Genomic DNA, 27,677 nt, shown 5'->3' with positions numbered 1-27,677 from the left:
AGGGGTCCATTAACATTAATGATTTAAAGACCAATCAAATTTTGACACATAACTTCTTATTATGTGCTCATGGACATAACACAGAGAATCCGATAAAGTAATACAATCATCCATTTTCTCTCTCAACTTTGTATTGTACTCCTATCAAATAAAGATATTTTAATATTAAAATATTATTTAAATAGTAAATATAAAAAGTGTTGTTGGAGGTGAATAAATAATAGATTGTTAAAAGTTAATATTTTACAATATATTTGAAGAGTGACTGAAGGTACTAAGATGCTCTTAATGATCGTAATAATACACTTCCTCCGTCCCTTTCAATTGTTTACATTTTTTTGAGAGTCTCAAACACACATTTTAAGGTATATATAAAGTATAATTTTGTAAATTTTTTTATAATTTTATTTTTCTGAATAAAAATTAAAATATTCAACTTTTATTCAGAAAAAGAAAATTATAAAAAAAAGTTACAGAACTCTATTTTATATGCACGTGTCTGACCCTCTCTCAAAAATGTTCGAAAGGGACTGAGGGAGTAATAATTTTCTAATATAAAAGCATACTTTACTTATCTACCGGGTCGGACTCCGAAGGGCTTGGATATCTTTCATTTGTTCTTCATTCTCGTCCCCAAAATCCAAAGGTTTTATACACACACTACCTACCTACACACACTCCCTTTTTGATGCCGCGCGCATTGATTAAAACCGATCAATTCAATCGATTGCGATCATAATCAAACCCTAATCGATCAAATATTTACACCAGCGGTTAAAAAGTAAGCAGTCAAGATGAAGACGACAAAAGGCGGGAAAGTTATGAACCCTACCGATGCTTATCGCAAAGAGCTTCGCAAAAAAGAATTGAAAAGAGTAATCTTTTTATTCAATTGTTCTTTTTTGTTGTGTTTTGATTGGTTCTTTTATTTTTTGACCTAGTTTTTGATTTTGTGTTGTGTGTGCGGTAATTGAGTAGTGGTGATTGTTTTTTGTAATTGGTGATTATTTCGATAATGTTTAGTTGATTGTTTTTTGTAGAATAAGAAGGAAAGGAAGAAGGTGAGGGAGGTGGGGATTTTGAAGAAGGATCCCGATACGCTTAAGGATCAGATTGAGAAGTTGGAAGCTATGAGTAAGTTATAAGCTTTCGTGTTTTTTTATAAATGTAGTGTCTTTATTGTTTATGTGTTTTGATTTTGGGCATTTAGTTTGAGCTGTGTGTGTTATGTTAAATTAAGTAAGAGGTTGTAGTATATTTACGGAAATGGTTAGGGAGTAATGACATTTTTGTGTTATTATTGTTACTCTGGTGATTGACAATTCAGTTCAGGGTGGTGTTGTACTTACAACTTGATGTCCCGTCTTGGAAGACATAGGATGATCTAGTTTTTTAGATGAATCAGCTATACATGTCACTTGGTTTCCGTTTCTTTCATCTGTGGAAGTGAGATGAATGGGAAGGAAAATATTTTAAGGGAGATGAGGGTGGAGGAGGTGACGGGATAACTAACATAATGATGAAGTTTGTGAAGAATATATAGCGGAGAAAATAAATATTGAAAACCTTTTGTTTGGGGGGGGGGTTACCAAGTCCTATGTAATGGAGCTGTAAGGAATAGTATAATTTTCATTTATTGGCTACAATTAAGCTGAGATATCCAATTTATTCTTTCCAACTAACAGAATGAGAGAGCCAAGCCCAACATTACCACTCAATCCGTTGTAATAGTAGGCTTGGAGGTGCAAGAGTAGACTGAAAGTGCATGAAGATGATGAAGTTTGTGAAAACACAGTGCGGATGAAAAGAATGAGCATTTTGGAATTAAAAGGATTGTAAAATGCCAAATAGAGTGTTGCAAAATCAACTTTGTGGTAGGAATGAGGCAATGAGCACAATAATCAATTATAAACGAAATCATTGCCCTAATTAATAATTATACATTGCGTTCTTTCAACTCAAAGAATAGAGACCAAATGTAACTCTTTTTGTAAAATGACTAATTTATTTGTTATTACTCCAATTGCTCACAACATCACTTGAATTTCTCTTTATTTTTATTTGCATTTGTTTTAAGAGCTTTTTTTATGAAATGTTTTGTGTTGTTTTGATTATTCATGTCTGAAAGGAAAGTCTGCTGATCTGTGGTGTGTAACTGATAAGCTTTTTAGCATATTGATTGATGTGCCTCTCTGAATATTATGATGCAGAGGCAGATGGCGCTCTTGACAAAGCAAGAAAGCACAAAAAGAGACAACTCGAGGACACATACAATCTTGTATTGAAGAAAAGGAAGGTATGTATAAGATATGCCAAGCATTTACTTTATGTGTGTGTGTGTGCGCGTGTGAGGGAGTGTGTGTATGTATGAATTGATTACATAGCAGTCTAGCTACTATGATGTGTTAATAAACTACCTCTTAAAATTCTAGGTAGTTTATTACTTTTTCCCGGGTAGGAGATTAGTTCTTGTTGGTTATGTTGACTATTATATCTTGTAACTCGTCTTTGATGTAATTTTTTTCAAACATGACAAGTATAATATGTGACAGTAGCATGAGTAGAACACGGCCCCCTCCAAATGTTCCATCCATTCCTCAATTCCTCGATTCCTGTTTGTGGTGCTTAAAAGCGTTTGATATGAAAACCCTTATACTCGTTTTTCAGCAATCACAGTTTAAGAAGAAACTAAGAGAATTACAGAAATAATTGAGTATCCTCGATTCTCTTTCAAATTATGGAGAGTAATTTGACCATAGGTTTATAGAGATGGTAAAATAAGAAATTAAATGACTATCGTCTATCCTCGACTTCACTACTTCTTGGGTTATCACTAGTAATATTAAGTACTAATGTCTGGATTATTCTGACAAAATTCTCTTTCAACTTCAAATGACATAAATTATATCACTTGGTAAAACTTGCTATCTTTGCTCCACTATTTGAATCGTCCCTCAGATACCTGAATTCATAAAACATATGGTACTACTAATTTTTTGCATTACTAATATTATTTAAAAATGTAATTATATTTTTTTTTGCAAATATATAAAAATATTTTGTCAAGCATTTTTTATGAATTCCTAGTAGTGCTGGCCGGTTATCTGTCCATCCCAGGTTTTCCGCTTTGAGGGATCTCATCAACAACCATATAAGTTTGCAATATGGATTAGTTATGGCATTCCCTTCAGGAAAATTGAAACACATCCTACTGTCCATGTCTAATATTTATGGTAAGTAGATTATGTGGTAAGCCTTAGAAAGTTGCATACAGCTGTGTTGAGAACCTGGAAGAGCTGATATGCTAATATATAATTCCAAGCACATGGTCTACTAAATTGCCCATTGCCATATTTCATGTTGCTTGATTACCTATGCTTACAAATTACTTTTTTTTTTGCACGCTTCATTAAACGCTTTTGCTAAGTGCTTATCTGGGTATATGCTTTAGCCTAAGCTTTTATGTGATCTGTGTACAGGAACATGAATCTAAAATGCGGGAAAAAGGCGAAGAACCAGTAATGTTTAGGTGAAGATCTCTCTCTCTCTCTCTCTCTCTCTCTCTCTCCCTTAAGCGTAAAACTTCAGACTTTAAGGCGTTCTCTCTCTCTCTCTCTCTCTCTCTCTCTCTCTCTCTCTCTCTCTCTCTCTCTCTCTCTCTCTCTCTCTCTCTCTCTCTCTCTCTCTCTCTCTCTCTCTCTCTCTCTCTCTCTCTCTCTCTCTCTCGCTCCCTCCCTCTCTCCCTCTCCCTCTCTCGCCCTCCCTTGTCTCTCTCTCTCTCTCTCTCTCTCCCTCCCTCCCTCTCTCCCTCTCCCTCTCTCGCCCTCCCTTGCTCTCTCTCTCTCTCTCTCTCTCTCCCCCCCCTCCCTCTCCCTCTCGTGAAAAAAAGGCGCAACTCTTATAAGGTATAACTTTATTATCTTGTTTTTATTAATAAACTCTGTTGGTCTCACTAATACTGCAGTCATTTGGGACCTCCGCGGAGACGGACAACTGCAGAAGAAGAAGATCGTGCCAAACACCCGAAACCAGAAGTAATTTCTTAATTTTAATTTATATACTATATCATTTTGTATTAGTATTCTTGTATAAAAACGAATTTTATATGACTATTTATGCAGGATTCTGTATACTATCATCCGACTTTAAATCCAACCGGAGCTCCTCCAGCTGGGAAGCCCCAAATGTATAAATCGTCAATAGGTACTTGTTTCTTTTCTTTTCAACTTAAATTGGCTGGTTTCTTCTTTTTCTGTTAGTTGCATGTATATAAATGAGAACTCTTAACGTGCTTTCTTATTACTGGCTCGGGTTATTGGAATGTTGATGTGCAGGACCGCGAATTCCATTATCAGCAGCATCATCTAGTGGCGCTGCATCATCATCACTGGCAGAATTGGATGATGTTGACCTGTCAGTTCCTCCTCCACCCCCACCACCTCCACCGATACCTCATGCTGGCGAGGTGAACATGGGAGATGTTTCTATTATACCCGAATCTTTGCCTCTACCTCCTCCACCCCCACAGCCACCTAAGCCTGCTGTGGCAGACTTGGGAACAGCCTTGCCTCTACCACCTATGCCTCCGCCACCTCCCGGTCCCCCGCCTAAGGAACAAACTGCAAATCATCAATTACTTCCTCCGCCGCCTGCTGTCCATAAGTCTCAACAGCCACCCCCTCCAGGAACTGGTGGGCTAGAAAGAGAGAGAAATCAATCTGCTAAATCAGACAATATGGTCCCTCAGGAGTCAGTTCGGGTAGAATTTTTGTTCATCCACTAATTATTTTTTCGTGACATGTTCTTCCAAAGCAAACAATTGTCTGTGTTAATTTTTGTAGTTCTACCTGTTATTGTTGCAATGTACATCTGATGTATCCTTTTCAATTTGCGAATATTTATTGTCGGAATACTGTTAATTTCCCCCCTTCTTTTTCCTTGTGCAGGGATCTGGTGTGCTCCCTCCACCACCTCCACCTCCAGGAATGCCACCAAAGACGGCCGATAATCAGTCTGAAGGTGCACTATCTAAATCCAATACCACCAATAATCCCCCCGAGACAAAGGATCTATCTAAAATACTTCCTCCCCCACCCCCTCCCAGGCAACAACCGCCAATTCCTGGACCTCCCCTTCACCCTGCTCTTCAGCAAGATGTCTTGCCCCCAGGAATTTCACGTATTCCTCCACCTCCACCTGATATGCGCCCACAATTATCTGCTCCTGGAATGTCTGGTCAGCAAGTTCCTCATGGAATGATGGTCCCGCTAATGCCAAGACCACCTTATGGACCTCCCCCTGGCGCTCCCTTAATGATGAGACCACCGCTTCCTCCTGGTCCTCCTCCCATGGCTCTAGAAGATATTGGTGCAAGGCCATTTATCCCTCAGAAGCCTTCTTATGTGAAATCTGCTGCATCCACCGTTGTCAAGAGGCCTCTAGCTCAGCATACGCCCCAGCTAACATCTATGGTGAGATTTTTATACTGAAGGTTACGTTTTCCTATACTAATTGTAGCTCTTTTACGGACTTAATATCATGCTTTTTACATTTTGACTATAAGCATTTTGTAAATCCCAAGATGAATCCACATACAAGAACTCGTCGATGAGTTCAGTATATGTTGCAAGGTGTTATAGGAATCTAATTTGTTGCTGAAAGAGACACACAGAAGATTTTAAAATTCGAAATATATGCTCACTGTTAAGGCAATTTAAGAAATTGTTTAAAAATGGCCAAAGTTTTTTCTTAAGCTCACATTAGTAGTAAAGACGAATAGGACTAAGTTTAATGAATGGGGTAGTAGCCAGATGGCATATTTCTACTAAAATATTAAAATAAAATTTTCATGTTGCTTGTTGTAAACAGAAGTGTGCGATGCATACATAGAAATTAATCTGATCCTAATTGGACCCAACGGCTTTGAAATATACCCTTACAGGCCAAAGGAAGCATTATTATTACATGTTGATAATTCTTTCAGTACTTAACCAACCAAAGTAATTGATATCTTCACCTTCCTATTATAAGGTGATAGGTATATGTCAGTCCTTTAGGTGCATAGCTTTGCCTTCTAGAGTCAGTTCCAAGTCTTTGGTTTTCAGGCTTGGCTGAGACTTTTCTTCCTTTTTACAACTCACGATCTTTAAATTTTTATATTACTGTTATCTCTTTGTTTGTTAAAACCTTTTCCTTGCATGGATACAGATTCCTGCATCTGTGCGTGTGAGGAGGGAGTCTGCTGTTCCCAAGTTGAAACCGAAGCCATCCGTTTCATCTGTGACAGCTGCCACCCTGCCAAAAGCTGCTCCAGCAGTTGCAAAAAAGGAGTCTGGTACCTCTTCATCAGCACCAAAGCCTCAGAGCACTGATGATTCATATATGGCATTTTTGGAGGATATGAAAGCCCTTGGTGCTCTTGATAATTGAGCTGATTTGCAAATGTGGTTGCGGAATGAGGAGAGTTGCAATGCAAGGTCCGAAGGGTAGTATAGGAAGAGTGTCTACAAGTGACGACAAATTCTTTTGTGCAAGATAACATTCACCTGCTTTTTATGACCAATTGCTTCTGAATATCCTTTATGTTTTTCATTCTCAAAGTTTATAAGGTATCTGGAATCCTCATATTTGAGGAATTTGTAGCTCATGATCTCGTTTAAAGGACATGGACATCATTAGCTTTAAATTCTGATTCAGTAATTAAAGAGATTTCTGAAACTTTTTTAATTTTGGTTAATTTATGAAGGTTTATGTCTGCACCAAATCCGTGAATCCTTTTCTGCAGAGAGAATGGAATTGCAGGTTCAAAGTTGAATTCTCAGAAAGTAAGTTGTTGAGGCCGACTCACAATGGTGTTTGAGCTAACTTATCAATTCCATTTAAAAGTTTTAGCATATTAATTGACGAATTTCAAGGAACAAGAATGACGCTGACGTGTACTCTGAGTTGAAATTCTGGGCAAGTAATGTGATGGCTTGAAGATGGTTAATTTTGGGAGTTAATCACCTTGTTTAGTTTTATGTTTGGCTTGTAGAATCCTCTCTTTCAAAATCATTGTGACTTGGAAGCTGGTTTGTTTTAGAAGCGTTTAGTATCTGGACTGGACTAGAATAATCTGAATTTGTTTGTTAATCAAATTAGGAATTGAACCAATCCAAGTCTTAATTAATACGATATCGATTATTTCTCTACGACTATTGTCAGCACGAGTCAATTATTGCCGAGGCTAAGAAATTATCTTTGCCCCTAAAGCAGTGTAATTTATCCATTAAATTTGCAGGCTTCCACTGATTGAGAGAAATGATAAATTCGGGTCCAGTTTCGATTCAAATCTACAAACTTGCTAATACTAATTAACGTATATTAATTATGAATTAGAATGAATGGTGTCTGATACATGGTTAGACAAATGAAAAATGAAGCAACAATATTGCATGGAATCCAAATTAAAACAAAAACAACAAAGCGTTCATAGTTCGAACATCGAATCTGAGTCTTTAAACACAGTAAATCATTTAGTCACTAATATTCCATTCACTTGCACATCGGCGACGAACTTGGAGCCCATATTATTTTTAAATAAAGTAATAATATAAATAATTATACAGTAATTTGACTAATTAAGTAAGCTAGTTACAAATATATTTTTGTCTTAACCGGAAAAAATGGGTATAATACTAAAAAGACCCTAAAATATTCCGAAGTAACTAAAATTTTTTCCAAAATAAAAAATGAGTAGTCGTCAATTAAATTGAATAGGAAAATTTTTAGAGACTATGTCAAATTTTTTTAACATATCATTTGTATCCTTTACATTTTTCTAATAATATTACAAGAATTCGCGATATGTATATACAAATATGTTAATTTGTTTGATTTGAAAATTTTAAACATGTATATTCTATGCCTTACGAGATTCACAATTAAAATTTTCTATGATGGTAAATAGACTATGTAATAATAGTGTAGAGCCGATAATTTTAAGCGTTTATATAATTGTAATGTATTTTTAGATGGTTTTAAGCGTTTCTATTATTAAATTAATTCTTATTTTTTCCAAAAAAAACAATGTAGTGCAAAAGTCTGATACATTTATGAATTCTGGTCCAATTATTACAATCATTTATTCCTAAATTTTGCATGTAAATATAAAGATCCCCTAAAAAGTATTTTTGAATAAATGATCAATAACACTGGCATGTCCGGACTCCGGAGCACCTGCCATTCATTCAGTGACGTATACCCCAGACACGCATCTCTGAGCAGCTGCTGCTTTCTTGATGACTTCTTTACAAATGCCCCTCAAATCTAATCCTCACATAGTAATTAGTTCCTGCCCTAAATCTTAGGTTTCCCATTTTTGTAATCATCTGCCCTTCATAAAAAACACACACACACACACTCACCTCAACACCCCTGAATGTAGCAATTACTACTAACACCAACTTTCTTTTACCTTTACACCCCCTTCAAATTAGAATACCCCAGTTAGATTCTACGCTCCCTAGTCTTTTTTTCACCTCTCTCTCACAAATTCTACCCTCAATTTGTCTTTTTTTTTTCACCACAATCTCTCTCTCTCATATTCTACCCTCAATTGCCTTTTTTTTCACCCCCAATTTCTACTCTCTCTCTCTCTCTCTCTCTCTCTCTCTCTCTCTCTCTCTCTCTCTCTCTCTCTCCTCACATCCAAACAAATAAACACCGAACAAGAACCTTTACTCTCTTCCTCTCTAACTCACTGCTTCAAACTCATAATAAATCAAGAACTAATGCAACCACATGATCTCTCCGTCTAACTCTCCCACACAGGATCCCAAACCACTTTCCGATCCCACCCCCACCATGTCCGACCAACAAATTCCGATCCCTTCCGACAACAACAAAAGTATTAATAACAACATAGTTAAAAGAGAAAGACCATCCAGAGCTTGCACTGTACGCTCCGCCGCAAGACTTCACGCCGCCGCTGCAGCGGAGGCTATAATTGTTGCTGCTCAAAGAAAACAAAAGAGGAAGTTCCGGCCACCACCACGGCATGTGGAGTCACCGTCACCGCCACCGTCTCCGCCACAGGACTCGAAATGTAGTAAAATTGTGACCCAATTGGTAATGGAGCCTGAAGCAGCTCAGTTGCCTCGCTGGAGTATTCGGTCCATGTGGGAATTTGCTTCAATTCTTAATTTCTTGAATGTGAGTCGAAATTAAGTGTAAAGTTGCAATCTTTTTACGAAATCTTGATGTTTCTTGGTTATTGACTTATCCTAATTTATTATGTAGGAGACTAATGGAATTTAGTTTAAAGTTCAATCTTTTTCGTAATCTTGATGTTTCTTGGTTATGGACTTATCCTAAATTGTTATGTAGGAGACTAAGGAAATTTAGTGTAAAGTTGCAATATTTTTCCGAAATGGTGATGGTTCTCGGTTATTGAGTTACCATAATTTGTTATGTAGGAGACTAATGGAATTTACGATAAAGTTGCAATTGTTTTAAGAGATGTTGATGGTTCTTGGTTTTTGTAATATTTTGTGTGGGCGTGTAATGTGTTTGTTATGTTGGTAGGTTTTTAGGGGCCTTTTGAATATCAAAGTTGAGTTTTCGGCCGAGGAGTTGGAAACGGCTTTGTTAACACCAAATAGTACTTTGGCTGATATTCACATTCCTTTGTTAAGGGTAAGTGTTTTATTTTAATGAATTTGTGTTGCAGTTTTAGTTCTATATGAGTTCTTGACTACTTTTAATCATATAAAACAATAATTTAGTGGGTGCTTTATCAACCTTTCTAATTGTGTTCTATCTGATGGATAAATAGTATAATATTTGCACAGCTTTCACTTTCTTCTCCTCTTTTTAATCTAGCTCGAGTTCTTGTATGAATTTGTATCTAATAAAATATATATATAGAGAGAGATAATCAGGCATGAGAGATTAGGGCAAAGGAAAAATGGAAGTACTCCATAGTTTATCCATGCACAAAACAAAAGATGACATTTCTATATTGTTTGCTGGAAGCAGAGAACATTAAGGAAACTTTGCTTAAATGTACTTTTCCAGCTCCAGACAGCATTGGTGGTTGACGTGAGAAGTTTACATGACGTATGCTTTAGATTAAAAGTAGTCTGATTTGTACTGAACGAGAAAATAACTTTGCCAAACATAGCTCATTTTATATCAAGCCCAACGTAGTGCTAATCATGCCAACCTAGTCAGCAACATGTTCGCATCAGAGTGCTCTGAGGAGATGCAGGAAAGACTGTTTAAAAAATCAACAGTTTGTCGCATACTCGTATTTTGGCTTTAAGAGGTCACTAGGTCAGGCGCACGTACAAAAATATTTCCACTACATGTATGGCTAAAATTTAATTTGTGTCATATATAAGTTCGTTAAATAGCGTTTCTTTTATCTAGCAAAAAAAAGCGTCTTTAACTCCTGGGGTCATGTTCTAATCCTAGACTTTCTTTGAACACATAAAAGTTTGAGCTACATTATATCTTTAGTATCCTTGAAAGGCTTTTCAGCTTTTCGTATCCATGTATAAGTACATATTTTCCAATTATTTTGATGAAATTATCAGGCACACACAACAAATATATATTTGTTGCCTTACTGCTTTAGTCCTAGTAAATGTCGGTAACAAAATATTGGAATGAACCAGATTAATTATTACTTGTTAAAAAGATAAAATAACGGCTTTAGATGGATTTTTGGATGGAAGGTTACCTGAACAGATTTATTGATCACACATAAACACCTATAAGTTTGCGTTACCTTTTCTATACTTCTAAATTTGGATGAACCGATGAAGAACTGAATGTTGCTACACTTGTTTCCTTTTAAGAGATTGGTTAATGCCTATGCATGCCCCTGTATGATTTTTTCTGGTCTACTGTTTACGTTGGTGGTATTGTATGCTCTCTTATGCCTGCTGTAGAGAAAATTCACAAAGTTTACATAAATGTATTGCGTAATGAACTATGAAGCAATAACTTGATTTACTTGTTCAAACAAAGTTAAGCATAGCTGTACGTCTATTTTTTAGATCACGCTATCGGATTCAAAATCATTCTTTTGGCTTGAAAGACTTACTCCCTTTTGATCATGTAACCATACTATCCTCTTTTAACCGTAACAACCCTAATAAGGTCATGTCTTTTGATATGGAAATTGTGTATTATGCTAAATCTTTCTTTTGGTAACATACAAATATACAAGAGTTGTACATATGTTGATCAGATCATAATACTATTTCTATTATGGAGCTGTTTAAATTAATATTTGACACGTGGCTTACATATATGTTGCTTTTATGTAAAAATATGTGTTGTATCTTTTTGGTTTTCACATTTTATATACTGGGACAATAATAGGGAATTCCTCCTATTACTCGTATGGCACTTGGGCAAACTACTTGGATTACTGTTCTATGCAGAAAATTGAGAGACTGGTGGCACTGGGTAATACATGACTGTTCAATTTAATAGTTATGGAAGTTTAACTATCTGTTAATGCAGTTTAAACTGATGGTTTATATGGTTCGGTACTTGGCTGCAGGTTGCAGATGGGGAGCTACCAATTATTGCGTCACAAGGGTAAGTTTATCACATATTATTTTTTAAGGTGTGCATTTTCATGACCAGCTTGTTTATCAACAAATTAGTCAATATAAATAATTAAAATTGCAAATTTTCTTGAATTTTTTTGGGTGTTATGGGTTTATCATGTTCATTTGACAGAACTGAGATTGAAGCATACAATATACTTCCTCCTGGTACGCGTGTGGTGATTTTGAAAGCATTATGCGATATTCGTGTTGAGGTACAAGATTTATAATTCTCAAATCTGCTTCATTGTGTACTTTGTAGTCTGATGAATTTGGCTTCTACATTACTCAGAATACCATTTATTAACATTTTTTGAATATAGCACTTAGTTTGTTCACTTTGAGTGTCCATTCACACGGTTGTTGCCAAGTGATATGACATGAACAGTGAAACAGCTGATGTATGAAAAATAGTGAAGAACGAAGAACCAAAGAAGTCATCTGTATACTTATTGATAAAATATATCATTGTATAGTTTGTGAGTGTGAGGTTAATATATTGTTAGTATATTTGCCATGGTAATATTTATAGAGTTGCGGTAAAGGAAATTAGGTAGTGCTTGCCTATTCTTTAAGTTACGGTTTGAGTTTTTAAGTAGATTTGTAATCCCAAGACATTGAGGACACACTTTCATAATTGATTATCATTATACTCCCAAATGATATAAATATATTGTTAGTATATTTCCCATAGTATACCAACATTTATCGAATTTGAAAAAGAGTCAGAAGAGTATTAATAGAGTTGCGGTAAAGGAAATTAGGTTGTGCTTGCCTATTCTTTAAGTTACGGTATGAGTTTTTAAGTAGATTTGTAATCCCTATACATTGAGGACACACTTTCATATTTGATTATCATTATACTCCCAAATGATGGATAATTTTTCTCCTAGTTAATATTTTACAACTAAAGATAATTAAGCCTTTTGACCTTTGAGTCCAAATTTTGGATTAGGTAGTAGGGGTTCATGATCTTATTTCCTTATTCTTGTAGAATTTTTTGTGAATCCCTTTGAGTTGAGTAGATTTCATTCTCTTAACATAATTAATATGACTTGGAAAAAATCTGCTCTGTTTGGTTGGAAAAAATTAAACTATATTATGGACAGATATGGGGAGTTTGATTCCTTCCTCTTTTTTCATTCACAAGTTTTAACTCGATACTTCCAAATTGGATTAATTGATGTGAATTACGAGTTTCTCTTTTTTTTTTGTCTTATCAATTTGTTTAGCCTTTTTTAGAATAATTTAAGAATACTCCAATACTTTTTAATTTAAATTGAAATTTGCTTAGTTAAAGAATATTATTTCAATATAAATAATATTTTTTGCAATAAATTTCGTGCATAATAGTATAAATAACTAAAGAATTTGAGTCGAACACTTATAAGAAAGTATGTATTTAGACTCTTAAATTATTCGAACTATTGAATAAGGTGGTTAGGTTCCACTTGATAGTCGTTCAAATAAAATGATGGGCTTTAAATTTACTCATTTTTTTAATATGATTTTTGTTTGTTTCTCTTTGAGTTGGATCTGATTGGAATCCGAATTAATCGGATTCGTTTTAAGCCCTATGTGTTTCCCTTATACACCAGGGTTAGAAGGTTTAGAGGAAAGTCAAATGTACACAGACCTTACCTCTGGTTTTCGGTGTAGAGCTTAACTTGGACAAACACAAGAACAATAACTAAATATAGCTTTTTTTACCTGAAATCTTCAATTTTGTCCTTGTGTCGGTAGTCACATGACATGAGAGTGGCCGCAGGATCTGTGTCGGATCCTTCTTATTGGAACCGGACACTACATCTTGCAGTGTAGAAATCTAGTTTAAAAAGCCTGAAAGAATCAGTTATCTATGTTATCCCTTTGATATCAGGATATGAATTTGACATAAATAATTAAGCGTATAAAATATATTCATAGTAGACATTGTTTTTTATATATGTGAAATCAAATTATATGAAACTTATGTGTAAAATTACATGCCGAGTCCCCAGACACTGCATCAGGCCATCTGTGCACAATTTTAGACCCATATCGAGGAATCCTATATTTTTTCCATTGAACTAGGAATACTTAACATAGAAAATGCAGATATAAGAGCACCATAAAAGAAAAGAACATTAAGTATAAAAAACATAGCATGCATGAATTACACTGATAGAAATATATTATGTTTGCTTGTTCGCTGATATTTATTTTATTCTTTAACTACACTTCAGTGCCTAAAAAAATTAATTATTTTTTTATTCACAGCAAGAAGATATTCGGAATTATATAGATAACTCAATAAAGCAAGGCATTCATGTTTCAACGTTCCGTAAAGAACGCATTGGGGGTGATTCACAAGGAATCTCCTTTTGGTAATCTCTATCATTTATTTTATTTATCATGTATTTCCTGATTCTGGATTGGTGTTATTCACTGAATCGTCACAGAATACATCATATATAACAGGGGAAATTACATTATAGTGAATGTGATGGTTTCTATTCTGCGATGATTATTTAGTATCTTTATATTATTGTTGTAGGTATGAAGATGATCCTGTCATTGGTCAGAGGTTGTACAGAGAAATAAGAAAAGTGGAGGTGAAGAAAGGAAAGGGGAGAAGTATTCAACCCATTCCCGTTTCATGTTACCAGTGGGAAACAGCTGCAACTAATTTGGATGAATTTCAAGATGTTTCTGTAAGTTCTAAATTTCTAATGTCTTTTGTGGATGTTTATATATATTTAAATATTATGTATGCCTATCTGTGTACATGTATAAGCTTGTTCCCGGTTTCCTCCCAAAAAAGTTATCGGTTATCTTCTCATTATACTATGAAATATCTATGCTCCTGACTCAGGACGGCTCATAGGTTAAAACTTTTAATAGTGCTAATCTGCCAACCAATGAGTTCATGTCATCAGGTTTATGATATTCCTAGATAATTGGAACAGCTAATGTGGAAATTGCTTTCTGGAATCCATGTATTTTTTTGTCTCGTTTTAATTTACCTTCTTGTCTGGTAAGGGATCTGTCTTTTGGTTGCAGGAGAAGCTTTTCTCAAGCAAAAATAGAACAGAGGCTTCACTAGGAAAGAAGTTAAAATTGGACGTGCTTCCAGAGGTTGAGAAGGTCCTTAAGGTAAATTCTACTTATTAAGGAAGCACTGGTTTTACATTGCTGTTTTCATGGTGTGTTTTTAGTTGATACATAAAACTTAAAGGTGGAACCGGGGATTTCATAAAACTTAAAAAATACGTTGATTTTTCTTCTTCTTTCTATTTACAAGTGTTTCACATCAGTAGTACCTGAAATATGTTCAACTTGACTTGGGAAAAAATCATCTTTACTAGAACAGCAAATAGTGCAGTACAGATATAGTGACAAAAGCTACGGAACTTGTGGAAATATGATCCAGTAAGATACCAACAAAACTATATAAAAATTTAATGGGTGCAAGATGTAGTTAGCACTTTTGTGTCTATCAACATGGGTTAAATATCTCTTAGTATTTCAAATTAAAATAAAAAATATGGATTTAATGGTTATATGGTGTAGTTTTTTGTACTCTTGATTCCTCTTGCTATATAAAAATTTAATGGGTGCAAGATGTAGTTAGCACTTTTGTGTCTATCAACATGGGTTAAATATCTCTTAGTATTTCAAATTAAAATAAAAAATATGGAATAAATGGTTATATGGTGTAGTTGTTAGTACTCTTGATTCCTCTTATATGTTGCAGTGATTAGAACTCTTAGGTCTATTGAATATTTTAATTGGGTTGGACTCCCTTTAATATATTTGTTATAATCCTTGCTAAAGAAATTGGAGGTGATGTTCGAACACATACTAAATAGTTTACCTTCTTGCCTAACTGGTTTGTTTGCTATAGTTTGAAAATATTACATGTAATTTATTATTATCCGAGGTTAGGTTGGAGCCCTCCCAAACCCATCTGTTTCCGCAACTGTCTGTATCCTTTGACTTCCCTTCAATATTTCTTCGCTCATGACTACCTGTTTTAATTTCTTTGAATATTATTATTACTACTATTTTTCAGTTTATCGAAGAGCTGAAAAGATTTGTATTACTATGTATGTATTATTTGATTGTTCATTGGACAGACAAAAGAGAAGCTATTGAAAAGACAACAGAGGCAAACACTTCTTCTTGATAACATGATTAGTGTGGATGGTCCTCCTGGACGCTCTCTTCGTGGTAGAAAGCATGTCTCCTATACTTTTGGTAAGAGGTCTATATATTTTTTCTCATTTAATTTTTTTAATGTTTCCTACGGGTTTCACTTGATAGGAGAAGTTACCAAACTGATTTGTATATGACTTATGAATAGCTAATTTAATGGTTGTCTCATATACCGCATTCATATCTTTTTTTTTGCAGATGACTATGACAAATCAATCAATGAAGCTATCAGTGTTACCAAGTATGAATTCATCACCTTGAAAAGTTCATAATTTGGAGTATTATAAATCTTCAAAGATATAATTCCATTACTTCTTAGACAAAGTAATCCTTAATTATCCGACCTGTATATATGATTTATAATTCTTGTTTCAGAAGAAAGCAATCTCCACCAGAAACTACTGTTAGAAGAGAAGGTACGAGATCCGACATTTCTATGAATGGTGAATTGGGCGGTCCTTCCCAGTTTTCTGAACGTTCGTTTAGCATGCCATCTCCAGAATCAAATGATCACGATGAAATTAATGAAGATCTTACCTATGAAACATTGGGTCGCGGGTACTCTCACTTCTGGTCATATATTATATTATATTATATTACGTATAATTTGTATTTATTTTTTGTTCATCTCTTGAACTGCTTGATAAATTCATGACATAAAGCAGTCAAAGAAGACAGAGGCCTGGCCGGTATCCGGCCAAGGAGTTCGTTGAAGAACTGTCCGATAATGATGCAGAATTTGATAGTGATGAGGAAATAGTCGGGGAAGCAGTATATGATGATGAATATCTCAAGAAGCGGAAAGGAACGAGGAAGATGTCCAGTGGGTCCGAAGGAGATGAGGAGTATCACTGGGAAGGTGAAAATGTGGAAGAAGAGGAAGATGAGGAAGATTACTCTCTGAGTATGAGTGATGATAGCGACGAGCGTATGAGCGATGATAGTGGTAAGCGACGAATGTCTAAGAAATTACCAGGTCGCACTAGGAGAGGATCCAAGTTAAGGTCAGTTAATGAGTTCAATTCGGGTCCAAGACGCAGTAAGAGAGCCACCAGAAATCGTATAAATTACAGAAAACTAGAAGTGTCAGATTCAGAAACAGAATCATTGAAACCTGAGAAATCAAATGCATCCGATGAGCACACAGATGCAAGTGACAAGGAGGAATTTTCAATAAATAGCGAGAGTGAGGAATCTGAGGCCAGTGATATCCAGTACAGGGATGAGGCATCAGAGGAGGAGCAGTCCGGGGAATCAGAGGAGGAGCAGCCCGGGGCATCAGACGAGGAGCAGCCTGATGCATCAGATGAGGAGCAACCTGATGCATCAGATGAGGAGCAACCTGAGGCAATGCTTGAAGACCAACCAGAGGCAATTTATGGAAACCAACAGGAGGTAGTGTATGGAAATCTTTCGGAGGGAGTGTATGAAAACGAACCAGATGCGGTGCATGGAAACCAGTCCGCAGGAGGGTATGGAAAGCAACCAGAGGGAGCATATGGAAACCAATCGGAGGCAGTGTATGGAAACCAATCGGAGACGGTGTATGGAAACCAATCGGAGGCAGTATATGGATACCAAGAGGCAACAGCTGGGGAAGAGCAGGTTCAGTTTCCTATCAAAGCTGATAGCCCCGGTCAGAACAAGCCTGAAGTTCAGAGAAGGGGTTTTCTTGACCTAAATGAGCTTGCCCCTGGTTCTGGATTTGATGATAGTCCCAACTCTATGATGAAAGGTGAAGATACAGATAACTTCTGAGGTTTCCCTTGCTTCCAAGTTAAATTTGTAGGCTTATCTTCAGGAAGCTGGTTATGATTCACAAGCTTTGTGTTTGATCGACCGAGGAAGTTAGTGCAAGTTGCAATTAGAGAGTTATTTTTCTAGCAAATTAGTGCAACTGCCTTTATGCAGCATAGTAATGAATTTTATGAAAGAGTGAATGTAGATTGTGTTCTGGTTCAAATATAAAGTGTACCATGTCCTATAACCTGTTATTTACCTGATGAAAAAGAGATTAAAAAGAATATCATAATCTTTACTTGCTAGTTCATGTGTTGTATCGTCTGATCACTGACTAGTTGGGATGGTCTGATTCGGGTTTCTAAATAATCAAAAAAATCAAGCTTGCAAAAACACGTTTTTTTAATGATAGTAATAATATTAGTAGTCGTAATAATATAGTTTGCTAAATTATTGTAAGCATACAAAATTTATTTATGTTTTGAAATAGTACAGATCTTTTATTATGCATTTGCAATTTACCAGATAGATATCTTTAATGTTAATCATATGCTGTTCTTAGATATCTTTTAGTCAATAGGTGAATGTCAATATTTGGAATTGCAAACTTGAGATATTTCTGAGCTTCTCACATATAATGGTTTTTCCAACATTATCATCAATGCACAGGAAGAATGTATATGATTGTTTTCAGAGTTGTGCAGCCTCTTTGCTTATATATGCCTGTATTTCACCCACATTCATTGGTTCCTTGTGTTGATCCAGCAACACTTTCACTAGTTCCTTCATCCTTGACACAGCTTCCGCCTTTGCTAGTTCCTTCTTCCTTTTTATGTCCTTGACTCTTGGCTTCAAGAACTCGAATCAGATGCAAAAGACATACGTCTGCATCTTCAGTCGCAGTCTTGGGCATGAGGTTCTCTGCAACATCAGCAGGTGTGATGTTGACCTCAGTCATCAACTGTTGAATCAAATCAAATTTTGGATGTGCATCCACCTCCAGGTAACTCTTTGCAAGAACCTTAAACCCCTCAAAACTGCAATAAGACATCTCAACATGACGATCCATCCTACCTGTTCTGGTAAGAGCTGAATCGAGTTTATCCACGTAGTTGGTCGTAAAGATTATAATTCGCTCGCCTCCAGATGCAGACCACAGCCCATCAATGAAATTCAGCAATCCTGATAGAGTAACTTTGCTGTCACACTCCACATTGGGTTCTTTATCAGCTTTCTTCTTCCCCTTGTCACTGTCTAATGGTTTGTTCTCATTCTTGTTCCTTTGATGAGTAATGTCAAGCGCACAGTCAATATCCTCAATTACAATAATCGATTTACTCATCGTATGGATCAAAAGCATTTTCAACTCTGTGTTATCCTTGACAGCAGTCAGCTCAAGATCATAAATATCGTAGTTCAGCAGATTCGCCATTGCAGCAATCATGGTTGATTTTCCTGTCCCCGGAGGACCATAAAGCAGGTAACCTCGTTTGCATGCTTTCCCAATTCTGGCATAATAATCCTTACTTTTGCTGAATGTTAACAAATCTTCAACAATCTCCTGCTTCTTGTCCGGCTCCATGGCCAAAGTTTCGAAAGTAGCCGGATGCTTAAACACAATACTACTCCATGACTTCCCATGGCCAGAATAATTTTTGGTGCTGCTGTTGTTAGTGTATAGCCTTCTCTCCCTATTTTTCCGGTTAATATCTTCCCCCGTGCTGAATACATGTTCCAAGTAAGACTCGGTGACCATCTCTCGGTGCTTCTTATGAAACTCAAGGGTGTAATATCTTTTTTCTGTCCCGGAGTACTGTGAGTATGACAGCGACGACTCAACCTTATTCGAAACCCACCACACATGTACACCATTAAACGTATCACTCACTCTTTCATGCTCATCCATACTTATTACTAGACTTTTGCTATTTAATCCCACCTCGGCTCTGAGTTTCTTGACATTCTTGGATGAGATGACACTGAGATAGGCCTTTATGAAGCGATATGCTTCGTTGCGTCCGAGATGACTTCCACTGAATTCATGGATGGAGAGTTGAATGTAAGGATTGAAATGGTCGATGAGCCTGTGTATGCATGACTTCAAGTAGCTGATGAGCTCAACAGGAGCGTATTCGCAGATGATCGTCCAAGCTTGTAGGACATTTTTGATCGGTGAGCCAAATGTATTCCACAGCCTCGTCATTTTTCCCGGGGTTGCCATTGACGTTAATTTGTTACAGAGGCTCGAAATAACTTGATTTCTTCTGCTATGGTGTAGGCAATGAAGAGTTTGGTTTCTTTGCTCTTTCTTGTATATAGTAAAGAACAAAAAAAAATTCACTTAAAATTAGGAGGTAATCCTTGTGTGTACCTTGTAGAATTAGATGCCTCTCTTAAAATATTGTTGTATATTTAGAATTTTCTAGTACTTTTATTATCACATCTTGATTTGTTTATTTTAGGCCTACTTGGAATCAAATTAATTTACTCTTCTAGTAAAGAATTATTTAATTACATGTTCACATAATGCAAAAATACAATTAGGTACTATTTCCTGCTTTTCAAAATCATTTAAGATGTTTACAGAATAATATGTATGAGTATGACTGGCATTTTAAGTTAACATAGTAAATTTCTGTTTTTCTTAATTTTAAATAGCATAATTCATAGGTGGCAGAAGAACACCAGGTTTAACTTCTTAACAAAGCTGATAGCCAAGGTCAGGACAAGGCTGATGTTTGTTCAGAGAATCAGAGTGCTTTCATTTTTCTTTTTAATGTAATTGAGCTTACTCCGCGGGTTGATGATGGTTCTAACTCAATGATAAAGGGTGAAAATACATATTTCTTTTGAGGTTTCCCTTGCTGCCAAGTTAGATAGAAGGCTTGTCATTGGCATGGGAAGCTGATTACTAATTTATAAGGTTTGTGTTCATTCGATCCAGGATATACGACCAAGTTGCAAATTGAGACTTTTTCTGTAGCAAACTAGTTCAATTACCTTCATGCAGCTTATTAATGATTTCTGTTATGTTTTAGGTTGTCTGTAAGTAGCATGGGGTAATCAGAAGAGTTATGCGGTTTTTGTACTGTGTTCTATAATGATAACCTGCTACTTGCCTGATGAAAAATGAATACTAAAAGAAATAAAGACATCTTGGATTATGAAATCCTTGATTTGTATGGGATGCCAAATGACTATGACTGGTTTAGAATTTTTGATATTTGAGAAGTCTTAGTTCTTTGCAAGTTCCTTCTTTTTCTGCTGGTCTTTGACTTCATCAAGAGCTCGAATCAGATTCGACAGACAAACATCTGCATCTTTAGCTGCCGTCTTGGGCATGAGTTTCTCTGCAACATCAGCAGGTGTGATGTTGACCTCCGTTATCAACTGCTGGATCAAATCAAACGTAGGATGTGCTTCCACCTCCAGGTAATTTTTAGCAAGCACCTTAAACCCTTCAAAGCTGCAGTAAGACATCTCGATATGTTTGTCCATTCGTCCTGTTCTGATAAGAGCTGGATCAAGTTTCTCCACATAATTAGTTGTTTGCACAATAATCCGCTGGCCTCCACAGGCGGACCACAGCCCATCAATAAAATTTAGTAGTCCTGATAAAGTAACTTTGCAAGCATCCTGGGATTCTTTACGAGCTACGTTCATCAGTAAGTCAGTGTTTGAATGTTTCTCGTCTTTCTTCATCCTCTGACCACTAAGATCAAGTGAGCAGTCAATGTCCTCAATTACAATTATTGACTTACTGGTTGTCTCAGTCAACAGCATTCTTAACTCTGTGTTAGAACCGACAGCAGTCAGCTCAAGATCATAAATATCGTAATTTAGCAAATTCGCCATTGCAGCAATCATGGTTGATTTTCCAGTCCCCGGAGGACCATAAAGCAGGTAACCTCGTTTACATGCTTTTCCGATTCTGGCATAATAATCCTTGCTCTTGCTAAATATTAACAGATCTTCAATAATCTCCTGCTTCTTGTCTGTATCCATGGCCAAAGTTTCAAATGTAGCCGGATGCTTATACACAATATGGTTCCAGCTAACCTTAAGGCCATGATACTGATTGGTTTTGCTTTTGTTAGTGTAGAGCCTTCTATGCCTATTCTGCCTTTGAATTTCTTTGCCATTCTTCAATACATGCTCTAAGTAAGTCTGAGTTATCATCTCTCTGTGCTTCCTATGAAACTTAAGGGTGTAATATCTTTTTTCTGGCTCGGGAAAACAATTTGGGTTTGAACTGGACGGCACAGCCCTAGTACTTAAAACCCAGAAAACTTGCACGCCACGAAATTTATCACTCACTTTTTCATGATCATCCATGCTTAGCACTAGCTTCTTGCTATTTTTGCCAAGATCCGCTTTGAGTCGCTTGGCATTCTTGGATAAGTTGGCGCTGAGATAGGCCTTTACACGGTTATATGCTTTGCCCTCATCATGGATGGAGATCTGAACGTAAGGGTTGAAAATACCAAGGATTCTGTCTCTGTATGAATCCAAGTAAGGGAGGAGCCCAGTACGAAGGTATGGCCTGATAATTGCCCAGACAAACATGAAACTTGCTATTGATGAACCAAGCGTAGTTCATAGCTCGTTCATTGTTCTTCGGTCTTCCAACAATTGTTTCTTTAAATTCCTTAAGGGGAGACAATGACAATGTGTCGGTAAAAGTTCGTGTGTTATGTCCGAAAAGTAGGGTTTGAGAGTTTCGAGCTCTAAATAGAGCATTAGAGTCTTTTATATATACTTCATTCGAAATCCGAAATCCGAAATTTTAAATTTACAACCTGATTTTTTGGATTTGGATATAAATTTAATTTTTAAATCTGAATTTTTTTAGATTTAAATTTGGATTTTAGGTATATCAATCCGAAATCAGATCTAAAATTTGAAATTCGATCTAAACCCGATCTGAACTCCAAACACGAAAAACACGAATATATTTATATATATTATAGTTATATATATGTCACACGGGGCTGAGTTCTATGGAGTCCACCTTTTTGTTGGAGTCCTCGGAGTCCATCTACGTTCTGCAAATAAAATATATTGTAAAACGTGTTATTTTGCAAAACATGTTACACAAATAGCATAACTTCAACAAAATCATGCAAATTTCATATATTTACAGTACAATATGTATGTTCTGCAATATGTTCTGCAACATAAACATTTATGTTCTGCAAACTAAACATATTTTGTAGAATAATATATTTTTGCAATGTTCTGCTTCTAAAATGTATGCAATCTACAAGATTTTTAATAGAATAGTGATGTTTGTCGAAAAATAAAATGTTTTGCAATATTTTAAGCTATATTTTACTTGCTAAACATATATGGACTCCGAAGACTCCAATTAAAAGGTGGACTCCATAGAACTTTAATCGCACGTTATAATACATTATATATATGGTCATATTCCTCTTATGCCCCATTTGTTTGGGTCTGAATACATGTGAATGAGCCTATCTAACTGAATCTAATGTGTTCAGATTGTTTGGGATAATTGCTTTTCTGTTGAGCAAATCTTAGAAACAACTGATTCATTTATGCTTATAATCCTCACTGAACCCATTCATATATACAAATTTAACGTGCTAACATGGACAACCACCGACAAATGTAAAATTGTGTTCATAGTAGATACTAAAAATTCAATTAAAATTCTTTATCATATTTTAAGTTAACTATTTATTTTTCTTTTAGGTTTTAAATCATATATACCATATCCATACAACCACGGCTTTGGAAATGATAATTTCGTGATGGGATTTTAACTTATTAAAGAAATGATAACTCCACTATTAGTTTTATTATGACATGATAACTGATTAATAGAATTTTATATTTTTGTCCATTAAAATTTATTCAATTACATGTATTTTTTATTTTTTGAAAAAAGTCACATTCAGATAAGATAAATTTTTATTTACCAAACAATATTATTCATTCAGAATTCAGATTTTTGATTCTTTCAGATTATTCAGAAATATTATTCATTCAGATTTAAATCATCCAGATTTACCAAATTACCCCTTAGTACCCTTAACTTAGAGAATTAATGTGTTATTTACATAGAGTTCAGGTGTAGAAAATTATATTTTTACAGTAAAATTTGTTTTATTCTGTATTATTAATATGCTATTTATGTAGAATTCATGTGTATAGTTTTGCCGTATTTATAGTTTAATTAGAGTTCTAGTATTGTAGTAGAACTACACATGCAAAAAGTAATATTTATTTATTATTCCTTACGTCCCATTTTATCTGGCTAATTTGACTTTTACCCGCATCTTTTTAATTTTACATTGTACATGACTATATTACCCTTATTTATAGAGTCAGGTGTAAATATTTTACAATTAATTTATTATGGTTTCAATAATTGAATTCATTGAAATACAAGTGTATTTAATATGTCAAAGGGTTGATACAGGTGTATCCATTAACGTAACTCATTAATCAATAAAAAAATGAGACCGTTAATCTAAATTAAATAAGGGCATGAATGAAATTAACCAGATACAAATGGAAATTTTGACATAATTTTGGGACATATAAAAATAGTAAGATAGTCAGATAACATGGGATGGAGGGAGTATATTCTAAAAACATTTTTAAGCACATAAAATATTTCAAAAAATCCCGAGATTTTAAGCACATAAAATATGCAAAAAATATTTATATCGGTTTAAATCCCGAGAATCTATTTCAAATTCAGGCTTATGCAACATAATTCGACTTATATTGTACTGGTTCTAAAGTTCTACTTTAATAATTGGTTCCAAGTTGAGCGCGGTCATATACGATATATTATTTTATATATTATAGTATATATTATTTTATATACTATACATTATACAATATACATATTATTGTATAATTTTTAAAACATATATTTACATATTTATGTTAAAAATTAACTAATAATGAGTTCAATGAAATCTATTTATTGTATAATTAAAACGGGTGATAAAAGAAACAAAACATCTTCGAGTTTTTTTTTTCTTTTTTTTCATAGAGAACCCGGGTAAACCTCACGGTCTCATCCAATAACCTACAAAACACATGAACCAAGTTAAATCACATTTAAACGACATGCTCTAGCTCAGATTCTCTTCCTGTGGGATTTGAACCTGTGACCAAGAGGATAGTTATCCCCTTTTTAACCAACTGAGCCAGCCCTTGCGAGCAGCATCTTCGAGTTATAAATCTAAATAATTGGGTATTAATTGTGTGATTTTAAAACATTAGCTAGAAAAGTGAACACAATTAATGTTACGGTGGAATGGTTGAATACGACACATTAAAATTCTTTCACCAATATTGATAGTTATACAAATTTTCAGATTTCCCGTTCGGATTTCGGATATGAATATTCAAATAAAAAAATTTCGGGTATTGGGTATACACGAATCCAGTTCGAAATCTGATGGATCAGGTTCGGATATCCCTTTTCAAGTATTTTTTAGATTCGGGTCGGGTTCGGATTTTGATAAAATTTTCTTGTTTGGATATGGATTCTGTCATAACTGACCTGATCCGACCCAATGCCATCCTTACCGGTATCATTACTCTTGCTCTTTCACTGTATACTGTATTTGCATGCTTTTACTATAATCATATTTTTTTTTGCCGGAAAATCATATTTTAAATATAATAAGCATAAACACTACAATTTATTTTTCTTCAAGGATAACATTGCAAATTCTTGAATGAAATTTTGTTATATATTTGATATGTTATTATTGGTTGTATTCATATTTAAATATTAATTAAAAAACCAAATTTTCAACCTATACAAAATTATTAGAGTTAGGATTTTTTTTTTGCTAAGCGAGGTAGGAAATATTTTAAACATGTAGATGTAGTGTTGTAAGCAGAGACGGAGTTTTCGAGGGAGCAGGGCTCCCTAGATTTCCAATAATAGCCTTCTAGTATCCATTTTATGGCAGATGTACATGCAGATCTGGCTGAAAACATTGTATATCATCTCATACACCTGGGTTCGAGTCCTATTGACGTACGGACGCCGCCAATAGCTGACAATATTTCCGACGGTCTCTCTGATTTCATATACTCCTTCCGTCCCAATATACGTTTCCTCTTTTGACTTTCGATACTGTTCACGGTAAACGATTGACTACTAATTTACGTCTAATCTATAATATCAAACATAGTCATGAGTGATCTTGTTGGATTCGTATTTATCAGTATTTTAATACAGTGAAATTTTTATATTTAATACTAATACAAATTTAAAGATATTAACGATCAAAAGTGTGCATTGGCAAACGTGTCCAACATAAAGAGGAAACGTTTTTAGGGACGGAGGGAGTACTAAATTTTTACAAATAGGTACCATGATCATTAGGAGCGGTATGTTAGAATCCTTACTAACCTTACCGGACAAAAGTGATAAATGTATAATCTACTAAAATTAGGTTACTGATTGAAATGTGCACATTATTGCTTATTAAACTTTAAATGTTATTGTATTTGGCAACTGGTCAAAAAGCGTGTTGATATAGTAGAGTCAATTTTGACAAAAAAAATGTGATGCTTTATCTTGACAAAAAGATTTATTTGGTATTGGTTGTTTTCAATTACTTGTAGATTTTTAAATTTCATAACATTTTGATCAGTTTTGCTAACTCATTGAATTCAAATGTATAGTATATATATTTATATCGTATATTTATTGTGCTTAGCTCTGATTAGTTTTTAAAACTTTGATTTATGCATGTTTTTTTATCATTGTTTTGTCAATGAAAATTATTTAAATTTACCTTTCTAAAATCTTTTTGTTGTGTTTTTGTTACAGAAAGTTAATATCAATTTACTTATTCATATAAATAGGTGAATGATAATATTGAAAGTAACACATTTTACATTTTATTGGTTTTTATTAATAGATTGTAACTTCTTCATATCTTCTCTTCTATATATAATAGGAGAACAAGAGAATAAAATTAGTGAAATTTTTTATTATCAGTAAACAACGATTCTATCCATCCTATATTTTATTCATGTGTTGAAATGACGAACTTACCTTTTTATACTTAATTTTTATATAAAATATGTTGCTATTGAGGATTGAACCTAAGCCATTATGTTCACATGTATATCTTTTTACCAATTCACCGTATTGTTACTTGTATTTTTAATCATACATATATAATGTGAGTATCAATAATAACGACAATTTTTTTAACATAATTACTGAAATATTTATAAACTTAATTTTAAGGAATTGAATTTAAGATATAAATTTAAACTAGTACATAAACAGATCATCATCTTATTTACTAAAATAAATTTTAGTTTAAAAGTATGTCTCGTACATTTTAATATATAATTTTTAATAAAAAAAATAAATTGTACATATAATTTTATAAAAAAATTTAAAATATATACTTATATATATAAAACATATAAGTGTATATATATTTAGACATGTTAAGGTCATAAATAGTTAGTATATTTCGGTTTATTATCAGAACTTGATCCATTTTTTAAAAATATTCGAAATATGATTACATGACCCGACCGAAAGTACAATTTCACTATCTAGGTTTAAATTAAATTACGGGTTTGACGAGAAAATCTTACCCATAATGGAAAATTTTGTAATATCTAATTTAATAAAAATTAAGATTTTTGAGTTTTTTATATGATCAAGTCAATTGATAATATATATCGAAATTATTAGTTTCGAAATCAGAATTTTAACCATTTTCAAAAAATACTTGAACTTTAACTACATGACCCGGCCGAAAATACATCGTCCCTGTCTAGGTTTAGTGAATTTAAATTATAAGCTTGACCCGAACATCTTATCAATAAGAATAAAATTTATAATATCTTATATCGAATTGAGATTTTAACGATCTTTATACGATCAAGTCAACTAATAATATGTATCAAAATTACTAACTAGCCGGCTGTACATTATTTTTTTTAGGACTTCACTCAATATTTAAATATATTCAGAATTTTACATGAGATATCACAAGATCCATTAAAACCACGACAATATACTAAATCGATTTATATAATGTTTCATTTAAAAAAATAGTTTTATAATATTTTTCAATGATGGTGAATTTGTAAAGAGGTGATTCA

The 27,677-nt window shown here is 34.4% G+C and overlaps 3 protein-coding genes and 1 pseudogene across 6 annotated transcripts; 2 read left to right on the top strand and 2 right to left on the bottom strand.

Moving 5' to 3' along the window:
- Positions 1–590: 590 nt before the first annotated feature.
- LOC141717694 (protein EARLY FLOWERING 5) lies at positions 591–7,190 on the top strand. Of its 2 annotated transcripts, XR_012573740.1 has the most exons (10): positions 591–875; positions 1,041–1,134; positions 2,211–2,296; positions 3,480–3,529; positions 3,965–4,034; positions 4,122–4,203; positions 4,335–4,759; positions 4,947–5,471; positions 6,208–6,608; positions 6,746–7,190. XR_012573740.1 is itself a non-coding variant. In XM_074519871.1 (9 exons), the coding sequence occupies exons 1-9, from the start codon at positions 795–797 to the stop codon at positions 6,427–6,429; spliced, it is 1,635 nt and encodes a 544-aa protein (XP_074375972.1). In that variant the 5' UTR covers positions 591–794; the 3' UTR covers positions 6,430–6,717. The 2 variants fall into 2 exon arrangements, 1 of the variants encoding a protein (XP_074375972.1); XM_074519871.1 differs by lacking the exon at positions 6,746–7,190 and having other exon boundaries at positions 6,208–6,717.
- A 1,161-nt stretch (positions 7,191–8,351) lies between these two features.
- Positions 8,352–17,845, top strand: LOC141717693 (DDT domain-containing protein DDR4-like). Of its 3 annotated transcripts, none has more exons than XM_074519870.1 (12): positions 8,352–9,192; positions 9,565–9,675; positions 11,371–11,457; positions 11,555–11,592; positions 11,737–11,818; positions 13,863–13,969; positions 14,140–14,296; positions 14,646–14,738; positions 15,722–15,842; positions 15,999–16,041; positions 16,179–16,358; positions 16,463–17,845. In XM_074519870.1, the coding sequence occupies exons 1-12, from the start codon at positions 8,782–8,784 to the stop codon at positions 17,556–17,558; spliced, it is 2,526 nt and encodes an 841-aa protein (XP_074375971.1). In that variant the 5' UTR covers positions 8,352–8,781; the 3' UTR covers positions 17,559–17,845. The 3 variants fall into 3 exon arrangements, with proteins under 3 accessions (XP_074375971.1, XP_074375968.1, XP_074375969.1); XM_074519867.1 differs by having other exon boundaries at positions 8,353–9,192; positions 16,176–16,358; XM_074519868.1 differs by having other exon boundaries at positions 8,355–9,192; positions 16,176–16,358; positions 16,466–17,845.
- A 385-nt stretch (positions 17,846–18,230) lies between these two features.
- On the bottom strand, positions 18,231–19,761 carry LOC141718300 (AAA-ATPase At3g28510-like). The gene is made up of 2 exons (XM_074520683.1): positions 18,391–19,761; positions 18,231–18,359 (listed from the first exon to the last, which is right to left on the bottom strand). Exons 1-2 carry the CDS (start codon positions 19,759–19,761, stop codon positions 18,231–18,233), a joined length of 1,500 nt encoding a protein of 499 aa, XP_074376784.1.
- Positions 19,762–20,774: 1,013 nt separating this feature from the next.
- Positions 20,775–22,151, bottom strand: LOC141718299 (AAA-ATPase At3g28580-like; annotated as a pseudogene).
- Positions 22,152–27,677: the final 5,526 nt, after the last annotated feature.

The sequence above is a fragment of the Apium graveolens genome, chromosome 4, assembly GCF_009905375.1.
Source record: "Apium graveolens cultivar Ventura chromosome 4, ASM990537v1, whole genome shotgun sequence".
Lineage (NCBI taxonomy): Eukaryota > Viridiplantae > Streptophyta > Magnoliopsida > Apiales > Apiaceae > Apium > Apium graveolens.
The sequence above is the reverse complement of the archived record's forward strand: the minus strand, read 5'-3'. Positions and strand labels throughout refer to the sequence as shown.